The sequence below is a fragment of the Leptopilina heterotoma genome, unplaced genomic scaffold (assembly GCF_015476425.1).
Source record: "Leptopilina heterotoma isolate Lh14 unplaced genomic scaffold, ASM1547642v1 Lhet_347, whole genome shotgun sequence".
Lineage (NCBI taxonomy): Eukaryota > Metazoa > Arthropoda > Insecta > Hymenoptera > Figitidae > Leptopilina > Leptopilina heterotoma.
The window spans coordinates 5,372-28,159 of NW_025111030.1; the positions used below are offsets into that span (position 1 = coordinate 5,372).

At 30.8% G+C, this 22,788-nt stretch overlaps 1 protein-coding gene across 1 annotated transcript in view; it reads right to left on the reverse strand.

Moving 5' to 3' along the window:
• Positions 1-4,119: 4,119 nt before the first annotated feature.
• Positions 4,120-22,788, reverse strand: part of LOC122505153 (methylsterol monooxygenase-like) — a 39,501-nt gene continuing 20,832 nt past the window's right edge. Inside the window, exons 4-6 of the mRNA XM_043616627.1 lie at positions 11,509-11,692; positions 7,045-7,217; positions 4,120-6,948 (exon numbers count right to left, since the gene is read on the reverse strand). Of these exons, the coding sequence (XP_043472562.1) occupies positions 6,745-6,948; positions 7,045-7,217; positions 11,509-11,692 (561 nt within the window). The 3' untranslated portion in view covers positions 4,120-6,744. The remainder of the gene's footprint in view (positions 6,949-7,044; positions 7,218-11,508; positions 11,693-22,788) is intronic.

Genomic DNA, 22,788 nt, shown 5'->3' on the forward strand with positions numbered 1-22,788 from the left:
GGCTCGGATTCGCAAAACCTTTTTAAAAGGTTTGATATGAGGTTTCAAAATCTCCTTTTCAGCCAATGATTCCTTATCCACAAACGGGATAGGGGTCACTGGGTTGGAGAGAGTGACCAGGGTATTGTGCCAGAACGATATCTGGGCCCTTTCCTGTCGAAGGTAGGGCCGCCCTAGAATTCCATGTGTTGAAACAGGAAAATTATTTCTTACTACATGAAATTCAACAGGTGCACTCGCGATGTTAATTTGAATTGTACCAATCGTTCTCACTGTGTGATTCGTTATTCCCGTGATTTCTGTACTCTTGCTCGGGTCAAGAGTAAGGTCGGGATCTAAGGCACACAATTTGATTAGATTGGTGTCGGATCCTGGATCTACTAGAAACCTAATATCTGATTGTCTGAATTCTGGGGCCGTGAACTGCACTACTGGGGAGTCCTCGGCCGTGACTCCTGCTCGTAGGACCTTACGGAATTGTCCTTGAATTGGACACTCCGTTGACGCTGTGGGTTTGGACTCGTCGGCGCGTCGGTATGTCGAGTCTGTTGAAAGTTTAAATTTCCTGGAGGTCCAGGGGATGCTGCACGCGTAGGGGCCGCATTAAACTTGAAATTTGAATTTTGTTCTTGATAGTTGCGATGAGATTGAGGTTGTTGGTATTGAGGGGGTTGAAAACTCATTGCTTGGATAGGGGGTTGGAAACTACCGAATTGTGACATCATCGAACGATAAAATGTCGCAAGTTGCTCAGGTGTAAATTGCAACACATCATTCGCCGATGTTTTCTGTGATCTATGTGACTCAAATCCTCTATCATTTTCCGACCTACGCTTTTCCGGATTAGAATTATTTTTCTCGACCTGTTTTGTATAAGGGCTAGGTGATCGTGGATGTTCTTCGGCGCGAGCAATATGATAAGACGTACCTCTAGATCGGTCTGAGTACTTGTGCCTTTCTTCAGCACGAAGGGCATGCTCAAAGGCTTCACTAAGGTCTGCCGGATTTCTCGTGTCCACAAAAATAGACATTTCCTCTGGCAGGCCTCGAATGAATGCCTCAAGGGCGCAATCAATGATTGGTTTCATCATAATTTCGCTTTCAGAAGTATCCTGACAACGGACGGCCAAACCTTCTATTAATCGATAGCGTGCGTTATATTTTGCTTCTAAAGAATGTTTTGCCCCACTCAGTAGACCTTGTAGGCGGTCGTTATAATCACTAACCGTCTCTGATTGTTTTAGTCTAATGCTCATAATATTATCTAAATACCATTGATACTTCTTTGAAGAAGCAAATCTTTTCTTTAAATGGGACACTAACTCGTCTAATCTATTGAAACGTTTATCCCTTACGCTTTCTCTAGCCGCACCCTTTAATTTACTGAGGACGGCCTTGATGTATCCAGGCTCGGAAGTTCCTGTCAAAAACACAGCTCCATTAGCTACGTCTTGTAGGAATTCCTTCAAAGGTGGATTGCGTCCATCAAAAATAGGGATGTGATAAGTGCATTGTTGTAGCGTCATACACTCTAAGACTGAAGCCATCGCGGCTGTTGTATCAGGATTAGCATTGGCAGGAGGAGGGGTTAAATTTGCGAACGTGCTTCCGCACGCTAAACCGGCTCCTTGTGACACGGGGTCCGTCATTTTTAGTGCAAGTATATATATGTAGATAAAAAAAATTTTAATTGTTATTCTCGATAATTATTTTTCACCACCGCGGAATATTCCTGTTAATTTGCGCGGGATATTTCGAGGTTAAAAAAAAATAAAATGATTTGAAAAATTTTCAATTTTGATTTTCGGAAGGTGTTTTAGTTAACAGCTGATTATAACGCGTCGCTATCCGGTTCAAAGTGGAAAGGTCAATGACCAATCGACCTCTCGGGGTCCTAGGGTCTCGTTTAATCCATATACCAGGCGCAGGGGTGGGGATAGCAATATTATGGTGGGACATAACCCTTAATTAAAAATTTTGTTTCCCCTTTTTTTTTTTTTTATTTATTTATATATATATATATATATATAATTTTTTTTTTTTTTTTTACAAATGGAGTGAACAATAGAAATTGGAGAAATTGGTAGAAAAGAGAAATTAATAAAACGAAAGAAAAGCTTTAATTTAGTTTTCCTTTTCCCTATTTTCCAAAGCCAATTTTACTCGACGCTCGATTTCTTTTCGTTTGTTTATGAGAACTAACTCGGCAAGACAATCATGAAATTCTTTCCATGAGCTTAGGGAGTTTTCCGAATTTTCCGACGAGGTTTCTTTTTGATTTTCGAGGTTACGTCTTGCTGCTATACGTTTATTTATATTTTCGTCACTCATAAGTTCTTTTTCTAATTTAGTGTAATTCTTAACTCTTATCAAGTTCCTCAGTTTCTTTCCTCCGTAAACATTTTTACATTTATGAGGCATTGCAAAACATTCTTGACAATTTAAGATAAACTAAAAGAAGCTAGATAAAAAAAATTGAATATAAAAATTTTTATGAGGACGTGGGAAAAGAAAAAAAAAGATACCCTTTTGTTTTATTTAATCAATCACAATGACGTCATCGTTGTAATTTACCGTAGTGTCGCTGTCAGAACTGTTGCTGTCAGAAATCAAAATAGGGGTGGGTACAATCTTGATCTTTTCTCCGTTGTAATTTTCGATACGTTTTACTCTCAACCGTAAGGTGGGGGTATCTGTAAGAATGTCTGCTGAATGTACCAAGGTCAAAGAGAGTTTTCTCAAATCCCGACCATTTATTACAGTGCCCCTTTTAAATGGGAACTTTGGGTTAAACACTATAAAATAGTGTAATCTCTCTGGAAGATTATTTTTAATATTAGTGTTAGTCAAGGAGGAAAAGGTTTCAGAAGGAATTGTTTGAGAGATAGCAGAATTTGAAATATTTGCCTCTACTGAAAATTCTTCTTGTACTCTTTCTTGTGTTTTAATAGAAGTAGGAAGTGATTTGATTAAAGTTGTGTTTGATCTTCTTTTTGGTCTATTCTTTCTGCGAGTTCTTTTTCCTCTTTGTCTAAAATTATTCGACATTGCGATTTATCATAGTGACAAAAATTCTTCTCATTCCTTCACAACAAATAAAATATTTTTAGGATTGTTTTGTAATAGAATTTCGGAGACTTGTCTTCCAGTGAGCGAATCACGGAGACTTGTCGTCACGGACTATCTATAACAAAATTAAAAATTAAAAATTAAACGTCTAGTTTGAATTTTTAATTTTTTAAAAAAAAAAATATTTTACTTGAGAGAAAATAATTAGAGAATTTGTTTAAGAATAAAAATTAACAACGCCTTATTCTCTCCATATAGTAATATATTATTTTAAAATTATTTTGTGATAGAATTTCGGAGACTTGTCTTCCAGTGAGCGAATCACGGAGACTTGTCGTCACGGACTATCTATGACAAAATTAAAAATTAAAAATTAAATGTCTAGTTTGAATTTTTAATTTTCAAAAAAAAAAAAACATATATTTCCCTCAAGAAAGAATAATTAGAGTATTTACTTAAAATAGAAATAGACCAAAACACTTATTCTCTCAACAAAAAGGAATGTATTATTTAGGATTATTTTAAAAGTAGAATTTCGGAGACTTGTCTTCCAGTGAGCGAGTCACGGAGACTTGTCGTCACGGACTATCTACAATTAAGGTCCCAAAATTGAATTAAAATAATTTTTAATTCTATGTCAACATACCCTTTGTTAGAAAGAAAGAGGTGATATAGAGAAATTTGAAAATTTAAAAATAAGAAAGAATTATTAAGTGAAAATTTCGAAAGGAAATAGAAATCCCTTATAAGAATTCCTCCCTTAAATTCTGAGGGGTAGCAACGTCAGGAAAAATCCCACCGCTGCCACCATCAGTTTGTTACGAACGAGAAAATATTTAAATAATTAATATAGTTGATTTAACTATAATGATTATTTTAGGCTTTTGAGATGGCCCTATTTTCCAGTTTGTTGGAGGAATTCAAACTGCCAGAGCGTGAGCTCTGTTTATCTTACTGGGATTCGTGTTTCCTAGTTGCCGAAAATTCAGAAATTAATTAAGGAGGGGGGGGGGGGTAAGGAGAAATATAAGAAATTAAATAGAAAGAAAATTAAGAATAATAGTTATGATTTATTATTGTAAATTAAAGAAAGGATCCATCCGCCTCTCAAACAATAAAAGAAAGGAGGATGGGGTAAAACTAACCAGAACGATACAATTACTTACCCGTTCTGGAACCTTAAGTCTACCGCCAGAATTTCTGCCGACGGGCGAAGATTTCACAATACGCACTATTTATTGTCCTTGAAAAATTGTTATAAACAGAAAATATTTTGTAATTAAATATATTATAATTATTAATATATTTAAACACCGTGGGCTTTTGAGATGGCCCTATTTTCTTTAATCAATTTCCTAAGTTAATTCCTCAAACCATTAAAACAGGGCGGACGCGGCAACAACCGAAACCGGCCGGTCTTTTGACAAGAAAGGATTTTTATTAAATTTATTTCCCCACTATTTTAATTTTTGAGACGACCCCGCGGATTTCGAGGTGTTTAAAATTTTATTTTACGTCCGGCCAAATTGCTTGTATAAGCATACAATCAATTTGGATCCTGTATACCGGACGGGAACGTTATAGGAAATTTAAAAAAAATTTTAATCCGACAGAGTTCAAGTCTCTGTGCTGTGGGAAACCGTACTGTTCTCAAATTTTGAAAATGGCCTCCGTGGACTTCGGAGTAATTTGTATTTTTATTTTCGTCCGACCGAATTATTCGTGTAAGCACACAATTAATTCGGATCCTCGGTATCGGACGGGAACGTTATAGGATTTAAGAAATTTCTTTTACACCGATGCCAGAGTCTAGCTTCTGGGGGTCGCGGCAACCGAACTGAACAATTTAGATATCTAATTAATGAGCTTATATAGTTTTACTTCCTTAAGAAATATGGAAAGGTGGGGACAGGGCGTTGGTCCTGTTGCCATGCCAAAATTGCTGAACTTGCATTTTGTGGAATCGGTTCATTGCACTATGTTGAAATAAATTCCTTTTTCTTGTATTCTTAGAAAGAATATTTTCTTTTTAATATTCTTTTAATTATTGAAACAATTTTTAATTTGTTTATTTATTTATTTTATTTTTTTTTTAATTAATCTCTTAAAATAGGATTAATGTAAGTTGGAAATAATGGACATTTCAAAATAGAAATTCCATTCTATTTTGTAACCCTAAAAAAAAAAGGTTGTTACAATTCCAACGTTAAATCATTTGTCAATAATTATTTTAATGTGCATTGGAATCTTCCGCAAGTTTGCAATTTATGGCGGGCAAGGTTTATAAGCTAGGTTGGTACAGGGAAACGAGAGATAAATTATATTTTTGAAAGAAAAGAAATAATAATAGAATTAATAATAATAATAGCCTAAACGTTCCCATCTTTATATATCGTATAATTGTTAATTGTATAAATATTTTTAATTAAGGCCGGGCCATCATTCACCCTATTTTCAAGGTTCGAAAAATTAAAAAAAATGCATTTAAAATTGAAGGCAGACGATTATAGTAACATTCGCCGTTAGTGTGAGAGAGAAAGAGCGATAGGATAGAAGAGTACACTATACTCCGTAAGAACAATATGCCTGAGAGAGAACGCTTCGATGCTATACACAATCTTCTTTCTCTCTCGCACAATGTCAAGGGGAGCGTGGGGAGCGCGGGAAGTCTTCACTCAACGCGTTGAGTGTAGCCTCACGTCTATTCTTCGTGTATATATATATATATATGCATACAATATGCATTTCATTATTTTAATTCTAATAGTTAATAATTTTCCTTTTTACTGTTAATCACATGGATAATACACATATATGCACACATATACATATACCATAGCCATTGTTGTTGTTTTAAAACAAATTATAAATTCAATAAAATAATACCCTTTTATTAATCGATATTTATCAATATAGTTTAATTAATAATTGATAGTTTATTACTCGTGTAGGTTCCAAGGGCTTGCCTCATGAGTTGAATAAAATTTAAAAATATAAAATTATTTTGGTGTCATTGCCTCGCGAGTTGCACCATTTCGCTGACACCGAAATTCCTTAGTGCAATACGATCTTTAACTTCCTTCAACTTGGTTCGAAGGAAGTTTTAAAAGAATTTTAAATAAAATAATTTTCGAAATCTTTTTAAATTAAATATGGGCGTAACATTTTCCATTTCATAAAAACTAATATTAACACAAAATTCGTAATAGTAATCTGTGATTGTGGTGAAGTTTCTAGTTTAATTATAAACAAAACCGATAATCGTGTGGCGTCAGCGGTTGCTAACTTTTATTGAAAAATCATTAGCCTCGTCACAGCTACCTCGTAAAAAATATGAAAAACGATAATTGTGTTTATACTACACCACCCATCTAAAACAGATGTGGCAAAGTGTTTGGATATATAAATGATATTCTTTCACACAAATGTTCAATCGACCAGACCAACATTTTCAAGTCTAAATTAAATAGTTTATTTAAATTATTTACATTGTCAAATAGTTTTAATATACTTATAATCCTCAACTAACTAAACAAAATAATCATACATAGAAACTACAAAGTTTAAAAACAAACTAGAAAACATAAAAATTTTTTAAAGGGAATATTTTAAAATCGATAATCAATAAATTTTTTTCTTCATTAAAAAGAAAGAAAGTCGAATCAACACTTCTGATCACTTTATTTTCTTCAATTTTAAATCATCTCTTGATAACCTATAGATTGGGTTGTTATCTCTATAGGCTAGAGGATTTTCTGCTTCACGTTCCGCGATATCATCCAACAGTTCCTTCTCTGTAGCTTCTTCAATCTTTTTTCCTATTCCATAAAATGTCTTCTCAGTATAAATGCGATCTTTCAGTCTGAAAGTTCCATGAATCTATAAAAGTGAATAGAAATTTAATTTCTTTTTTAATCAACTTATTGGAGTAAATTTGCATATAATTAAATTCATGTGCTGTTCAATTAAATTAACCTTATCCCAAATTGAGCAATTAAATCCAAAATTAACATGAAAGTACTGATGATGATTATCATGAAAAATGGCATCAGGTTGCCATGGTTGCCACCAGAATGCTTTGAAGTTAACTCCAGAATGGTCAATGATTCCATGATAATAATTGTACATTGATATCACACAATACGGCACTGTAAACATAAAATAAAGTTCATTAGCTAATTGAACATGGATGTGAAATTCCGCAACAAAAGGTACCTGAGGCAGGAAAAATAAATTTAGAACTTTTGATGTCAATCCATTGTTGATTAGTTGAAATTAAATACCATTCGTATTATAAATTAGAGATATTAACCCTTTATGTCACAGTGGATTGCTCAGCGACCCACCTACCTTTTTCTGTTTTCTGCATTTCTATTTTGACTTTAACACAGTGGACAAGCGTATTTAAATAAAAACTGCTTCCCTTCGTTGACACACCCAGGAAAAGAATACAGACTCACGAATACAGAGACGAAGTTAACCACAAAGACTCAAAGAAAATTATAACATCGACAAAATTTCCTACAGACATTTTTTGAGAAGCAAATTTTTATAGAGAAACGTAAAGTAGCTAAATTAAAATGGGACAAAACCCAATCATAAAACCATCATCTGATGATGCTACGAGAATCAGACTACTTGCCAAATTTTATCGTGGATGATTTATATTTATTTTACAAAAATTGGCTTTTAAATGTTGAATAATAATTTCAGTACATAAAACTAAATTATAAAATTACCACGTTTACCTAGTAACAAGACTCAATTCATTTTCCTTAAATTTGGAGATAACAAAATTTTTTCAAAATTTTTTCGTTAACACTTTCTAAAAAAACATTTGATCACATTAAATTTAAATTTGAATGAATTTTCCAGATAATCAATAATGATGTATGAGTAACAAATCGACTTACAAAAGAACACAAGATGTCGGTTTGTTTTCAATCGAATCGGTAATACGTGCAAGGACTTAGAGGAAAGTACCTCGTCAAAATCAGAATAAAGGACCCGTTGGGATTTCAGAATGAGATAAGACGGTGGTAAAATATTGAGTTCTTGCGTCCGCCATGTAAAATAGTACCTATTGGAGGACTACGAAGGCTAGATATTTCATCCCCGACGTCTTATTGGATTCGTTCTCGACTCGTGGAAAATTCAAATTAGAGACTTCGCAAGTAAACTAAGAGAAAAAGAAGTCTGTAGACGGTTTAGTGATTTCTCAACCTTATTTGCGATAAATTAAAATTTGATCGTCAACCAGTGACAAGACGAGTTTAATTTATGAAGTCAGATAAAGTAAGTGATAATTGACTGAGGGGTAGATTTAACATTACACGGAAAAAAAAAGTTCCCAGATATTTCAGGAATTATTTCCTAACTCTTGGATACGTGGTAACAGCTCTGAACTAGCGTCGAACATTCAATGGTAATCAATGAATGTTTGAAAGAAATTCGGGAACTGTATTAGAAAACGCTGTAAATAGTCCAATAGTCTTTTTTTCATTTCTTTCTCATGTAAAGTCCATGGCACTGGCCGCAACTGTTTCTGAAATTTTCGGGAACTCGTCAAGGAATCTTGGTGCGCAGAAACTGTGCGCACCAGTCTCAACGTCAGTAAGACTTGCGTGCCTTATATATTTATTTTATGCTGAGGTATTTAACGCTCCTGTTTAGCTCACGTGGATAAGACGCCGGACTTCTATTCCTCGGGTACGCGAGTTCTGTTCCAGCCGCCGTCGATTTTTCTCTCATATGGTTTTTTCTATTTCAGAAACTTAATAAAAAATAAAAATTGTTATGTGACCTTCAAGGATAAATGTGTGTGTGTGTGTGTGTGTGTGCGGACGTGTCAAGGAGGGGAAGTGGGAGGGGGGAAGCAGAATCCATTTTTTCTTGCATTCGCCTAACTTTTCGATTTTCTTGAACAGTTCCCGACTTTTTCAAGAACAGTTTGCCGAGAAGTGGTGAAATAGTTATAATTTGTAGAGAAATAGTAAATGACATATTTAAACGAGGCAACCTTTAGTTCTCTGTGAACTACCCGCCGTATCCAAGAGTTAAGAACGAAGTTCCCGAATAATCTTCGAACTTTTTTTTCCGTGTATCCTTCATTACTTTGATAGTAATAGTAATGTGTAACGTTGTTTATAAATAATCACGTTATCAATGTCTAATTAAGATTTTGCTCAAATCCATGAATTTAATTTTTTTATTAATTGTAGAAATATTAATTTATTATCAACTAAATTACCCATATGGGTGATTCTCCAAAAACCGGTCACTTTTAAGTTGATAAAATTTTTTTTTTAATGTTTAAAAATTGAACTTTCTTTTATTAATTACTATTCATTGGTATTTAAATAAACTATATTTGAAGTAGGTACGCTACAAAACTATTTAAAGTTTAAAAATATTAAAATTATTTAAATTTGACCAGGATCATTTTGAATTTTTTCACGTCGCTCTTTTTCGACATTGGTTTTTTTCTGTTTGTTTAATTATTCTTTTATGTTAGACAATCCATATCAACTATATTTATTTTAAATTACATTTATTAATAAACATTAGTTTTCGTATAATTAGCACTTTTCGCGTAATTGAAATGAGATGTGCAAAATTAAACAGGCAAACTAACCTTATCAGAGGCGTAACATCGAGGGGCACTGAAATTCATATTTCTTCTATATAGGTATTATTAATTGAATTAAATGATTTATTTTTATTATTTTCAAAATTATATTTAAAAATATATGAACAGATTAGAAAAATTTTAACTTTATCACCTATTTTAAAAAAAGTTTTAGGCACGGGCACACTTTTTACTTGTTTCGCACCTACCACGTGCAAATGTTTTGACACGACAAAGGACTCCACGACAATGGAAATTTGTACAAAATCCATTAATACATATTTTAAACAAAAGTAAATAAAAAAATGGCTAGGTATACACTTTTGTCCTACTAAACTGTAAGCTTTCATCCGTTTTTTATTGATATTTATATTGAAATATTAAAGTTATGACAGCGCACGACAAAGGAATGAATAAAAATACGCAGTGTTTTTCTAGTGCTTTTTCTTAAAAATATGAAAAATATAATTTATTTTCCAATTTCTCTTGAAGATTTGAAAAGTGACATGTTTTTTCTTTAATTTCCAATTAATTTTGATATAAAAAGTGCACGTCTTATAGTTTATTTATACACGTTTATCCTTTGTCGTGCCAGCATGGAGATTTTTAAAGACACTTATATTTTAATAATTATCAATAACTATATTGATGTATTAAAAAATTTCATCGATAAAAATTGAAGCTTTTGAGTTAATCTTTCATAATATTTATTGAATAATTAAAGATAGTTCTTTTTTTATAAGTAATAGTACTTTAAAGTTTGGTACTCAGAGGTAAAGACATATTAAATTGCTGTTTTCCAGCTGTTAAATGTTGTTTTCCACTAAATTTGTGTTAAAAAATTATCGTTTTTTATAAAGGGTATAATAAGTGATGTTTAAATAATATGTTTGTCCAATGTTAATATTTAAATGTTAAGTTGTTTAGAAGATATAATTCAAAGACATGAAATTGCCCACTTTCAGGAGAATCACCCATATACGATACCCAGAAAGGATGTCAATTAACCTATTTTAGTCATTTCGTGCCTGGCTTTCGATTAACACACAGATCTACAGATTTTCAAAGGAGTAATGACATGAATAGGAAATTTTATTCTAACAGTAAACGTGGAACACGAAACATCAACAAATACTAGCGTAATTCTAGTCACCGTACTTCATATTTTTAACGAAGGCGTCTCCTCAATGCCTCATTACTCATAAAATTCTTGATAAATACATTTTTTATTTAATTAAAGCTCTTGACAGGTATTTTTAAGTAATTAATAAAGTTTCATTTGGGCTTTTAATTATGAATAGTATATTAAGCAACAAGAGGAGAAACGCAGCCATTTCTTTACGGTGACACGAGTGGAGGTCGAGGGCGCCGTAGGCGCCCCGAGACCGGAACGAGTGTCACAAAAATCATCGTAAAGAAATTGGCTGCCTTTATTCTCGTGTTACTTACGATATTTTTTATTCCTAATGCACAAAAGCGGCGATTTCAGATAGCAGACGACAGGGAGTAAAAGTCATTCACTTGTTCGATTTGTATGAAAATGGCGGCCGATTTCTCCCTTGGGCAAGAAAAATGCATGTGAACAGCTAATTTTCTTGCCCTTGGGAGAACACGGCCGCCAATTTCATACGGTCGAAGAAATGAATGACTTTCCTCCCTGTCGGCTGCTATCAGAAAGCGCCGTTTTTGTGCATGTGGGATAAAAAGATTATTTTATTATACACTTACTTTTGTATATTTACTAAAAAATGTCTGCGAACTTATTTTTTATTAAGAGTGACCCATTATGTCTAAATAAAAAGAAAACTTACCCCAATGTAGTGGACAGAAGAATAATGGTAAGAACATGCTAACTTGAATGTGTAGAATTTCCACAGGATGAATAGCAGTGACGGAAAATGCTGTTGGTTGTTTATACTTATGATGGAGCTTGTGGAAGTTCTTGTACAGCCATGGTGTGTGATAAGTACGATGTATCCAATACATCAAGTAATCCTGCAATCAGATAAAGAAATTCCAGTCGAAACATACTTTTCCGAATAGTTATAATCGTATGACAAATGTTTTCAATCGAAAATATGGAAATTCGCCAAGCTGATATCGATGAGTTGTTCTCAAGATTCTATTTTACGTAAAGACTTTAGTATTTTTACTGGTATCCTATTCTGTAAATCAGCGAAAAACAAGAGTTTTAAAAGTTGCATATTCAACCCTAATTAGATGCACTGATTGGTTTAAGATAGATGGGTAGTTCTACAAACGAAGGACGAAAATAAAGAAAATTTTGGCACAATATTTTTTTTACGTTCAGGTTTTAAAAAGTAGGTTAGATTGAAGTTAAAAGTATTATCAAAGTTACCTAAAAGTGGCCAGTCAAAAAAATAAAAATTGTAAATTTTACATCTTAAGCACATGTGTATTCTGTCAGAAAGTGCCAGGAAACTGAGAACCAGGAAACTGAGAATTTGGTCATTTTTCGTCTAAAAAATTGAAAAATAATGCTTAATAACAAAAGAAAGCATACTGGTCAACAGAGAATAAGGTTCTACGACACCTAGAACAACAAAAGTATAAAAACATAAAATATTTTTTTTTAAAATGCGTGCCAGGAAACTGAGAATTTGTCTGACCAAATGGCCATTTCAGTCACAAAGTACACAATTTTAGTTAATTGAACTGCAAGTTAAGTAAAATGCAAGTAATATCATATTTAGTTAACCTTTACTAAGCACTGTGAAAAATGGTGAATTAATTTTAACTGAGAATTAATTCGATGGACAAAATTCAAGATAATATTTTTTAATAAAATATCAAGTAATGTAGGAAGGAAAAGTGGGGAATTTCACTTTCAAGCCAAAATACGAAAAGGGCGTCTTATTTCCTTATTGGCTAATTATTTTTTTTTCTCACTCACAGAAAGATTAAGGAGTGAGAGAGGGGGAGATCGAGAACGAGGTAAGAGTGAGGGGTATAAATTTTATCGGTATTCCATATACTAATGGACAATTTTTCACCAATTTCTGACCTGTGAAAGAGAGAGAGATCGAGAACGAGGTAAGAGTGAGGGGTATAAATTTTATTGGTATTCCGTACACTAATGGACAATTTTCCACCAATTTCTGATCCCCCCGCCTCCAATTGTGGACAATCGTGAAAATTTAGCAAACCCTCTCCCCTTTACATTTCTCCACGTAGACAATGCACATTTGAAAAGTATGTAAGTATTTTTTTAATGTTACTCCTGCATTTTAAAAAGTAGTAAAGCTCATTTTTGAACATATTTCAAAGCACGAAATTACAAAAATGATTAACGATTAAAATAATAAATAAACTGTTGGCATGCAGATTATTTAGAGCAGGATGTAGTCAATAATAATACACAAATACGGATGAAATCGGTTGTTTATTAAGAGCTCGTAGACGATCGAGACGTTCACGGTCGAAGCGATATCGAGAAGTAGAAGGAGTGCGTGCGCACACGGCAGTGACGTAGAATCAACTACTGTTAGAGTCAAGCGAGATATTCGGCGCGAATATACAATATTCCAACACTCACTCCCGAGATTGACTCGTTTACAATATAAATAAAAATTATAAATTTTACAAATTTCAAGCTAAAATAATTTATAAGTTTCTCAATTTATTTTAAATATAGTCGTTTCAAGTCCATCCTTTCTCAAGTTGAATATTCTGGATACTTCAGCATTGTCGAATTTGATATATGTAATTTCTGTAAATCTTAGGAAACCTTTCGAAAAGCTCATCTACCAATCTACCAATCATTATGTCTGAGTTTCATTCAGTAACTGAAAATTATTCAAAATAATTAATTTCGTCATTTAAGTATATTTATTACTGTCGTCACATATCGTATACTGTCCGTCGTGTATTTCAGTTGTTCATTTAAATTTTTCTTAGAAGAACTGTCGTTTAATTATTTGTTTATTTAAACTGTCTAGAAGAGAAACTGTCTTATATATTAGTTGGTTTTTTTTTAAATTACCTAAGAGGAATCTGTCGTTATTAGATATATATATATATATATATATATATATATATATATATATAGTTACGCATTAAACTTTTATCACACAACTTTGTTGTTCGTTATTATATCAGCCAATTATTATGTAATTGAAAAACATTCGATATTTACACAATCGTACTTAAAATATTATTTTATACATTCTTGATGAACATCCGTCATGTCATATGCCTTAATTTATTTCGCCAATAGTTTTGTACATATCGTTGCAGCTTTATTATCATATTTAACTAGTCGTTTGTAAATAAAACTTTGTTCGTCGGGGATTCGCTTATCGTCATAATTTTGTTAAAATATTGACTTTTATCAATAGCAATATTCAATCTCAAATTTTAATAAACAATGTAAATTTGATTATTAGTATTTCAAGAGATAATGTCTTTAAACAGTCGCATTACATACAAGAATCACATCTGAAAAACATTATTTGCTATTAGCAAAAACTTATGTTCAAATTAGCAAACAGATCTTTTTGTCTACTTATGAAGTTAAAATATAATTTTAATTTCAGTCAAACGTTAAATTATTCATTTGATCAAGTTCCACTCGTTTCCAGTAAGATTATAATATAAATTTTATCTTAACTTATAGTTTTATCTACGTGATAGAAAAATAATCAATCATTATTCTTTAAGAAATATCAAGAGCTTTTTTATAGAATTCGAACTGTCATTTGTTTCCACGTTCTTTTTGTACTTGATTTGATAACTGTTCTAATACATTTGTTGATTTTATAAAATTTATTAGCTGATCAATATTTCGTTCACATCTGCTTCTTGTATAACTGCCGTGTTTTTTGTTGTCTCTAAGTCGTATTTTCATATCTAACAGACATTCAGGTTCACATGAATTTGATTAAGATCGTTATGAGTTATCGTTGTTAACACTGTTCGTATCAAAATTAATATTTAAATACTGTCGCATAAATTTATTTTAAATCACATAAATTTTTATGTTATAAATACTGGAATTATTGGCCTTGCTTTCAATTTAAAAGATCTTAAACTGTCGTATTTTCGATTTAAAAACTCATCTTAAATAAATATTTTGACTTTTTACTATTTTTAACTATCATTAGTTAATCTATTATAGAATATAATTTATACTTTAACACCAAATACAATTGGTTGTTAATTCTTCGCAACTAATCGTTTTAATTTTTAAACTCTATCGTTTGTTTAACAGTCAGCTGGTTTTCACTAATCTTTAATATAAATGTAAAATAAAATTTGTGTCTTATTTTCTGTTCTAATGAACTCGTCTTTTATATTAGATTCTTTAAAAGAATCGTAAATTCAGAAAATTTAGTTTTTACTAATTTAAACAGTTCTCTGACTAAATGAGTCTTATAATTTTTTCGTGTGAATTTAATATTTATTTATTTATACTTTTGTTCAATTCATCTCCCTCCGTTTCTAATAATCGTTTTTAAGGTTTAGTAAACTGTTTTTTATTTTATCTCCCTCCGTTTTTAATAATTCGTCTTTAAGGTTTAGTAAACTGTTCTTTATTTTATCTCCCTCCGTTTTTAATAATTCATCATTGTTTTTATAAAAATCTAAACATTTTGAATCGTTTAATTTCATTTCGTTAAAATAATCGATTATTATAAATTTACTTAGAGAAATTCGAAAGTTAACTTATTTATCGTATCATTTGGTTAAATCTTTCTCGGATTCTATTTGTCAAGAAATATCGAAATTATCAAACTGTCATATATATTTTTGTATTGTAAAAACTTTTTCGTATAAATTCTTACATATATGTATATATTACAATTTAGAAGACTCGTCGAAAATTATTTAGATTTTAGGCTTTTATTTTATTTCTATTATATTCCTCTAACTTTCGTAAATAACCAATAGTCATTTAATTAGTTTGTATACGCTACAATATAGCTTTATTTGTTTTAACAAAATCGCTGTGATGTAAAAATTTGAACTTTTGCAATTGCTGACATTTTGGAAACTTTCGTTAACCATTTTATCATTGTCCTTTTGTAAAATTTGGTAAAAATGTCATTTTTAGAGTATTAATATATTTTTCAGTTGTTTTCATCAAGTCGTTTGTTGTACAATCGTTATTTCGGCTATCACTTATTTTTGAGAATTTCGTTATTTTGATTCGCTTTTTCTTTGTAATCTACAGAAGTGTCAAAAAACAATACGAAGTATCTGAAGTGTTAAACCTATAAAGTTTTGTATATATATAAGTTTGATGCAAACAATTCGTTCGTTTTAGGATTAAAACTATTCACATAAATATCGTTTAAATAAATCGAAAAACCTGTCTAAAATAACAGTTCGTTTTTTTTATTTATTGTTAAAATGAATTGTAAGGAAATAATTGTCGTATTAAAGATATGAAACAAATGTATCGTCTGTAATTTATCCGCCAACAACTCGTAAAAATACACATAAGGTAATAGATTAATTGAAAGTTTAATTATTTATTTGTTAACAATTAAATTAATTATTAAATTATAAAATAATTATAATTTATTGAAACCATTATTAATTATTAAATAATTAATACTATACTGTCATTACTAATTCGCTAATAATAATTTATTTTCAGTTTTCTCTGAAGCGAATTCATGGAAAGATCAGTCATTTGGTTTAAAGTTATTATTAGTAATTGTCGTTTAATTTTTCGTTAACAATTCGTTTATTTATGTACTTTTTTAAAATTTATTTATTTTTTAAATTTCGTTTGAATTAAAGGAACAGTTATTATCTTAGAGTACTGGACAAATAGATTTATCTATAATTCTAAGCCGCTATAGCTATTCATCATCGTTCATTCGTTGCTAAATCTGTAGTTTTATTTTTGTTATGCATCGTCAAGGTCATATAAAAAGGGTAAGATTCAGTCAATTTGAGTCAGCACTATCGTTTATATTTAAACTGCCATTTATGATTGAAAACTAACAAATATCCTTTCGTTATTGCCTGATTTACCGCCTTTTTCGTCTCTGATTGATCGTCAATACTGTCTTTCAACTTATCGTGATCACCATTGTTTTTATTAACAATAATTTCGTTTTTTTTTAATAAATTTATATTGCATATCATTTAAATTATGAACATTCGTTTTTTTAATTTCCTTTCTTATTTACTGTCTTCCTATTGTATGAAATTGTTTAATTTATAAAAATTATTAATTATTATTATTATTATTTAATTAACAATCATCTCTACTGGCGTTATAACACATGTCGTTTTATAATTTATTGTTATAACCGTCTTTGACAGTGTTGTCTATGAATAACAGTCATTACTAATTGTCTCAGTTTTGTTCTGAGAGATCAAAATATCAATCATTTCGTTAATCAATTTTCTTCGTAGTAGCTGCTTCTAGGACCTCTACTTTCTTTTGGTGACACATTTACCAGACAAATTAAAAAGTTTATATAAAGCAGTCATTTAAATTTATGTTGTCGACAACCCCCTCGTACAGTCGTTAGATATTAATAAATCGTATACACAGTCGTAATTCGCATACTGTCGTAAACAATACGTTTTCTATTCGTTTACCAATCGTTTATCACATGTAGAAATTATAAAGTCATTTATAACATTCTGAATCATCGAAACAATTTGTTTCCTTGATGGAATCAGAAAATAAATTTTCTGTCAACCTTCTCGCATATTCAGACTTATTATTTGTGGTTAGATCCACTGGGTTTTAAATTCCCAACGCTATTGGACGTCGCCGCTAACTGGATTTGACCCTTTTCCACACTTATCTATTCATTTTGTAATGTCCAAATCGCTGTTCAAGTGAATGGTACCTTAAAAACAAATTGTTAATTATATTTCAAAATAAAAATTTGTTGTTTGTAAAAAACTAGAAAAACTGTCATTAAATATTTTTCGTGCTTCAAGATTGTCTGCTCCTAAACCATTAAAACAGAACACATGCTAAAATGATTAGGAACTGATTCGATTTTTCAACCCTTGTTACTATCGATTGTTACGAAAAACAAACCTAGTTGTTTCAGTTTATCGGAAATAAACACAACTCCGCCAAAAAAGAAACAACCCAGAAAAAAGGTTTCATGTGTCTTAAAATTTTATAAATGAAATATAAAGAGTTTATAACACATCGTCATTAAATACTGTCATTCTGAAGAAAATAAAACTTTTCGTTAAAAAACTAACCTCTAGTTTGAATAACTGGTCCTTCGTTCGTTGTAGCGTTTTATTTTTAACGACGTCAAATAATAAATTTAATAAATACTTAAATATTTATTTATAAAGTACTTTTCGATAAACTATATAGCTATAATAAAATTAATAGAATATAGAAACATACATTCATTAAAATGTATGGTCGTTAAATGTGTATTCTGTCACATTTTAATTCTTTTTTATACAAAAGAATTTTTAACACAGTCGAACAGTCGTAATATTTTCTAACAAAACATCATTTTGTATACATGTATATTATTTGATCTCAAAATTATTTGTGCACTATATTTTATGTTTAGATGTTTATGTATCGATACATTTTATATTTTCAAAAATTTTATTATAAATAATTATCTGGCTATTAAATTCTTAAACAGTCTTAAATGAACTATATTCATTATAGCATTCGTTAAATAGTTTACAAATGGCAAAAATTATAATTAAACAGATATTTGAAAATAAAATTAATAGTAATTAAAATATTACTATTAGGTTGAATTTTTGTTTTTTGGTTAACTCTTGCAATCGTTAAAAATAAACTTTTTCACATATCGCTTAATTTGAGGTTAGAATCGTCATTTGACTTATCCACAAAACATTCGTCATTAACCAGAGTTTAACCATATATTAATTTTAATATTAAAACAGTCATTTCCTGTATAAATAATAATTTAACATAAAAATGTTCATATTTATTTATTTCTGAAAATAAAAATACTGTCATTTTTTCATATCCAATATTCGTTCAATAACAGATCTGTTTAAACTTTTCAAAATAATGTAATGCATGCAAATGTGTAAATAGTGTAATTTGTGTAAGAATTTGCAAGTTGGATGTAAAACGTTTTACTTACTCAAACTAATCGTTTTTACTTTTCAGCGTAGGTTACTGTCAAAAATTCGCTGTTGATTTTCACTTGGCTTTTAATTTGATATCCATTTTCCTTTGTCGAACTATTCTTTATTTTTATTACCTCCATAGACACAATCGTTATATATTTTTTTTATTTTAATTCAAATTCCTTTCGTGAACAGTCGTCGAAGAAATTAGTTTTCTGGAATTTTCATTCTCCTTCGTATACAAAATGCTTTAGCCACAGTCGTCTCGTGCCGTAGCAAAAATCATTCGTTCGGTAACATATTTTCTTCTTTAAAGGGCCTTTTTGAAAAATCCTTTCTGTCCTCTTAAACGCTTCGTTTCCAATCGTTAGAACACTTTTTATAGTCCTGAGCATACACTCTATCACAATGGCTTCCGCGCGACAAGTCCATGCACGCTGCGAGCACGCTGTACGCGACGAACCGACTATTCGTTAATTTTACTGAAAACTACATCCAGCGCAGTTGAATCATGCCTGGGCCCATAACCTGTTGGCATGCAGATTATTTAGAGCAGGATGTATTCAATAATAATACAAAAATACGGATGAAATCGGTCGTTTATTAAGAGCTCGTAGACGATCGAGACGTTCACGGTCGAAGCGATATCGAGAAGTAGAAGGAGTGCGTGCGCACACGGCAGTGACGTAGAATCAACTACTGTTAGAGTCAAGCGAGATATTCGACGCGAATATATACAATATTCCAACATAAACACTATAATTTAATTAAACACTTAATTTTTTAAAATTATTATATTGTTATATTAACACCATAGTCGGGGAAACAAAATTTTTTCAGTACAATCAGGAAAATGTCAATAAAAATTTTTTTTTTAGGGAAAGTAAGAAAATTGAGACATGTTTTCGACTTATAAACAAATCTTTCAAATTAATAAAAATTGGCATCTAATTTTTTTAAAATGCAATATTTTTAGTATTTATAATTACATATTTCCAAAAATCCAAATACATACGAAAATAATATTTTAGAATTATAGTAAAAGATATTAATTTGTTTTTTAAAAATTCAATCCACATTTATTCATTATCTGTCACATCAAGGCACGTGTTGATCCCTGTTCAGAACCTTAAAGGGACAAAAAATACCCATCAATATGACCCTTTCAAAAATCTCAACGTTTTGGTTGCAAAAAACGGATTTTTTATATGAAGATTGTTTTGTTAAATTTTATTAAAACTTTATGTGTGAGGAAAGATATCCACATTGGTAAGTTGAGGTTATGTACATAATGTTACTATAATGAAATATAATAACAATATTGTTTTTCTACTTTTATGAACCGTTAACTTATGTTTAAAAAATAAAAATAACTTGCAGTTTCCATATATTGTCTAAAGAGGTCCATCGTCGATGTACGAAAAGCTTCACATATGACAAAAAAGAATTGTTTGAATAAATGTGGATTGAATTTTTAAAAACAAATAAACATATTTTACTATATTAGAACATTTCAAAAAAATCAAAACATCTTTAGACTAAAATTTTAGAATTATTTTTAACATTTTAGAGAAAACATTTATTTTCAAAATTTTTAATTAAAATTCATCAAATAATTAATTAGTTTATCTAAATTATACAAAAATCTATTAAGAAATTCAATCCTATTTTCAAAAAATTGCATTAAATTTTTTTTAAAAACTAATTCGTATAATTGTTTTATAATGATTATTTAAAATTTAATTATCTTCGAACAATGTAAAAAAAGTTTTGGAATATTTACTTTTTGGACTTATTGAAATTTTTGACAAATTATGGTCCTGTTAATAATTAAAATTCTCAAAAAATTTGATCATTTTTATTAATATTTTTTACTAATTCTATAATTTTTAAAAGATTTTTACAAATTTTAATTGTTTTTGAAGATAATTGAATCTTAAATAATGATTATAAAACAATTATACTAATTACTTTTTAAAAATATTTTAATGTCATTTTTCTAAAATAATTGAATTATTTAAAAGAGTTTTTGTATAATTTAAAAAAACTAATTAATTTTTTGATGAATTTCAATTAAAAATCTTGAATATAATTGTTTTTTAAACATGTTAAAAATAATTCTGAATAGTATATTAAGCAACAAGAGGAAAAAGGCAGCCATTTCTTTACAGTGATTTTTGTGACACGAGTGTAGGTCGATAGCGCCGTAGGCGCCCGAGACCTACACTCGTGTCACAAAAATAATCGTAAAGAAATTGGCTGCCTTTATTCTTGTGTTACTTACGATATTTTTTATTCCTAATGCACAAAAGTGGCGATTTCAGATAGCAGACGACAGGGAGTAAAAGTCATTCACTTGTTCGACTTGTATGAAAATGGCGGCCTTTTTCTCCCAAGGGCAAGAAAAATGCATGTGAACAGCTAATTTTCTTGCCCTTGGGAGAACACGGCCGCCACTTTCATACGGTCCAAGAAATGAATGACTTTCCTCCCTGTCGTCCGCTATCAGAAAGCGCCATTTTTGTGCATGTGGGATAAAAATATTATTCTTGTATGTATATTAATTTTTGTAAATATATGTAATTGAAAGCACTGAAAATATTGAATTTTAAAAAATTAGAAGCCAATTTTTATTAATTTTTATTTTTAAATTTAATTGTACTTAACAAAATACTTAAAATAAATTAATTATTTTTTAATTAAATTTTACAAAATTTCAACAATTCAAAAAGATTTTTATTATAGATTGTGACGTGACAATTTTGGCACGTCACATCCGAGTAAAATTGTAATTATTTAAATTATTAAAGTTATAAATTTAGACCTTTGACCCTCCTGTTGGACACTTTTAAAATTAGAATCTTTGTTCCACGATTCGACCTCGACTAAAGAAATATATTTTGTAATTTGTTTATTGCCTTTGCTTTTCTTTTTTTTGAGCGATTTTGTACTACGCTGTAAACCTCGACGCTGCTGACGGAACTTTACTAAAGGTTAAGTTAAGCTAATTTTGTTTTTGGCTGTACGTTTGCTGCACGCTTTATGTTGCTGTTGGACGCTACTTTGTTTTTGGCTGTATAATTCCAGCACGCTCTTTTTAATGCTAATTTCGCTATTCTGGAAGTCTGATTCCGCTTGCACTTTGGCTATTTTACGCTATTATGCTTTTAGCTGCACTAGTATGCATTATTTATTCTGGCTGATCTGATGTCGCCATTACGCTATTGGTTTGGCTTATCAACGTTTTGATGTTCGACTGCACGCTTATTCTCACACACACGAGTCGATGGACATCACCCTGCTGGTTGTTATTGCCAAATTTACCGTTGGATGTTCCAACTATTTCGCTGGTCTGAATAAGTCGCCGCGATCTTACTTCGAAAGCATCGACAAAATTTTGGTGATTAATTTTGTTCACCAACCGACGGGATGACGACGGCAATTAAAGTTACTGTTCCGTAGTTAAAGAAGAGCTCCAGAATCCAAAAATTTGTAAAATCGCTCATTTCAATTTTCTAAATTTCTTTTATAGCAATTATTTTGAGTTTCGTTATTTTAAGTAATTATTGTTTATTTTGTGTTATTCTGATATTTTTTATAGTTAAAATTATTTAAAATATTATATTTGCTGATTTTGTGTTACAGTTTTCAAGATACTTTAATTTCTGTCATTTTGAATAATTTAGTGATTTTTTATTTGAATCAAATTTGCCGCCACGGCGCCGCTATGAACTTAATGCGCGCGCGAGCGCAATCAGTTTAGGTTAGATTTTCTATCCCGCCGCGACCGGCAAAAATTGTCGAAAACGTGCTCGACACTCTTAGCGACGACACGGTAACGACTACCTGTTTCCGAAAATATTGTACTCTGCGATAAAGGTGTCCAAGACGAGGAAGCCAATTTCCCCTACGCAGACGGGTCGCCTCCTGGACTCCTTCTTCTATTAAAATATTGGTGAGTTGACAAAATTTCCTTTTAAGAATGCACATTCTCGTGTAAAATTTGTTTATTT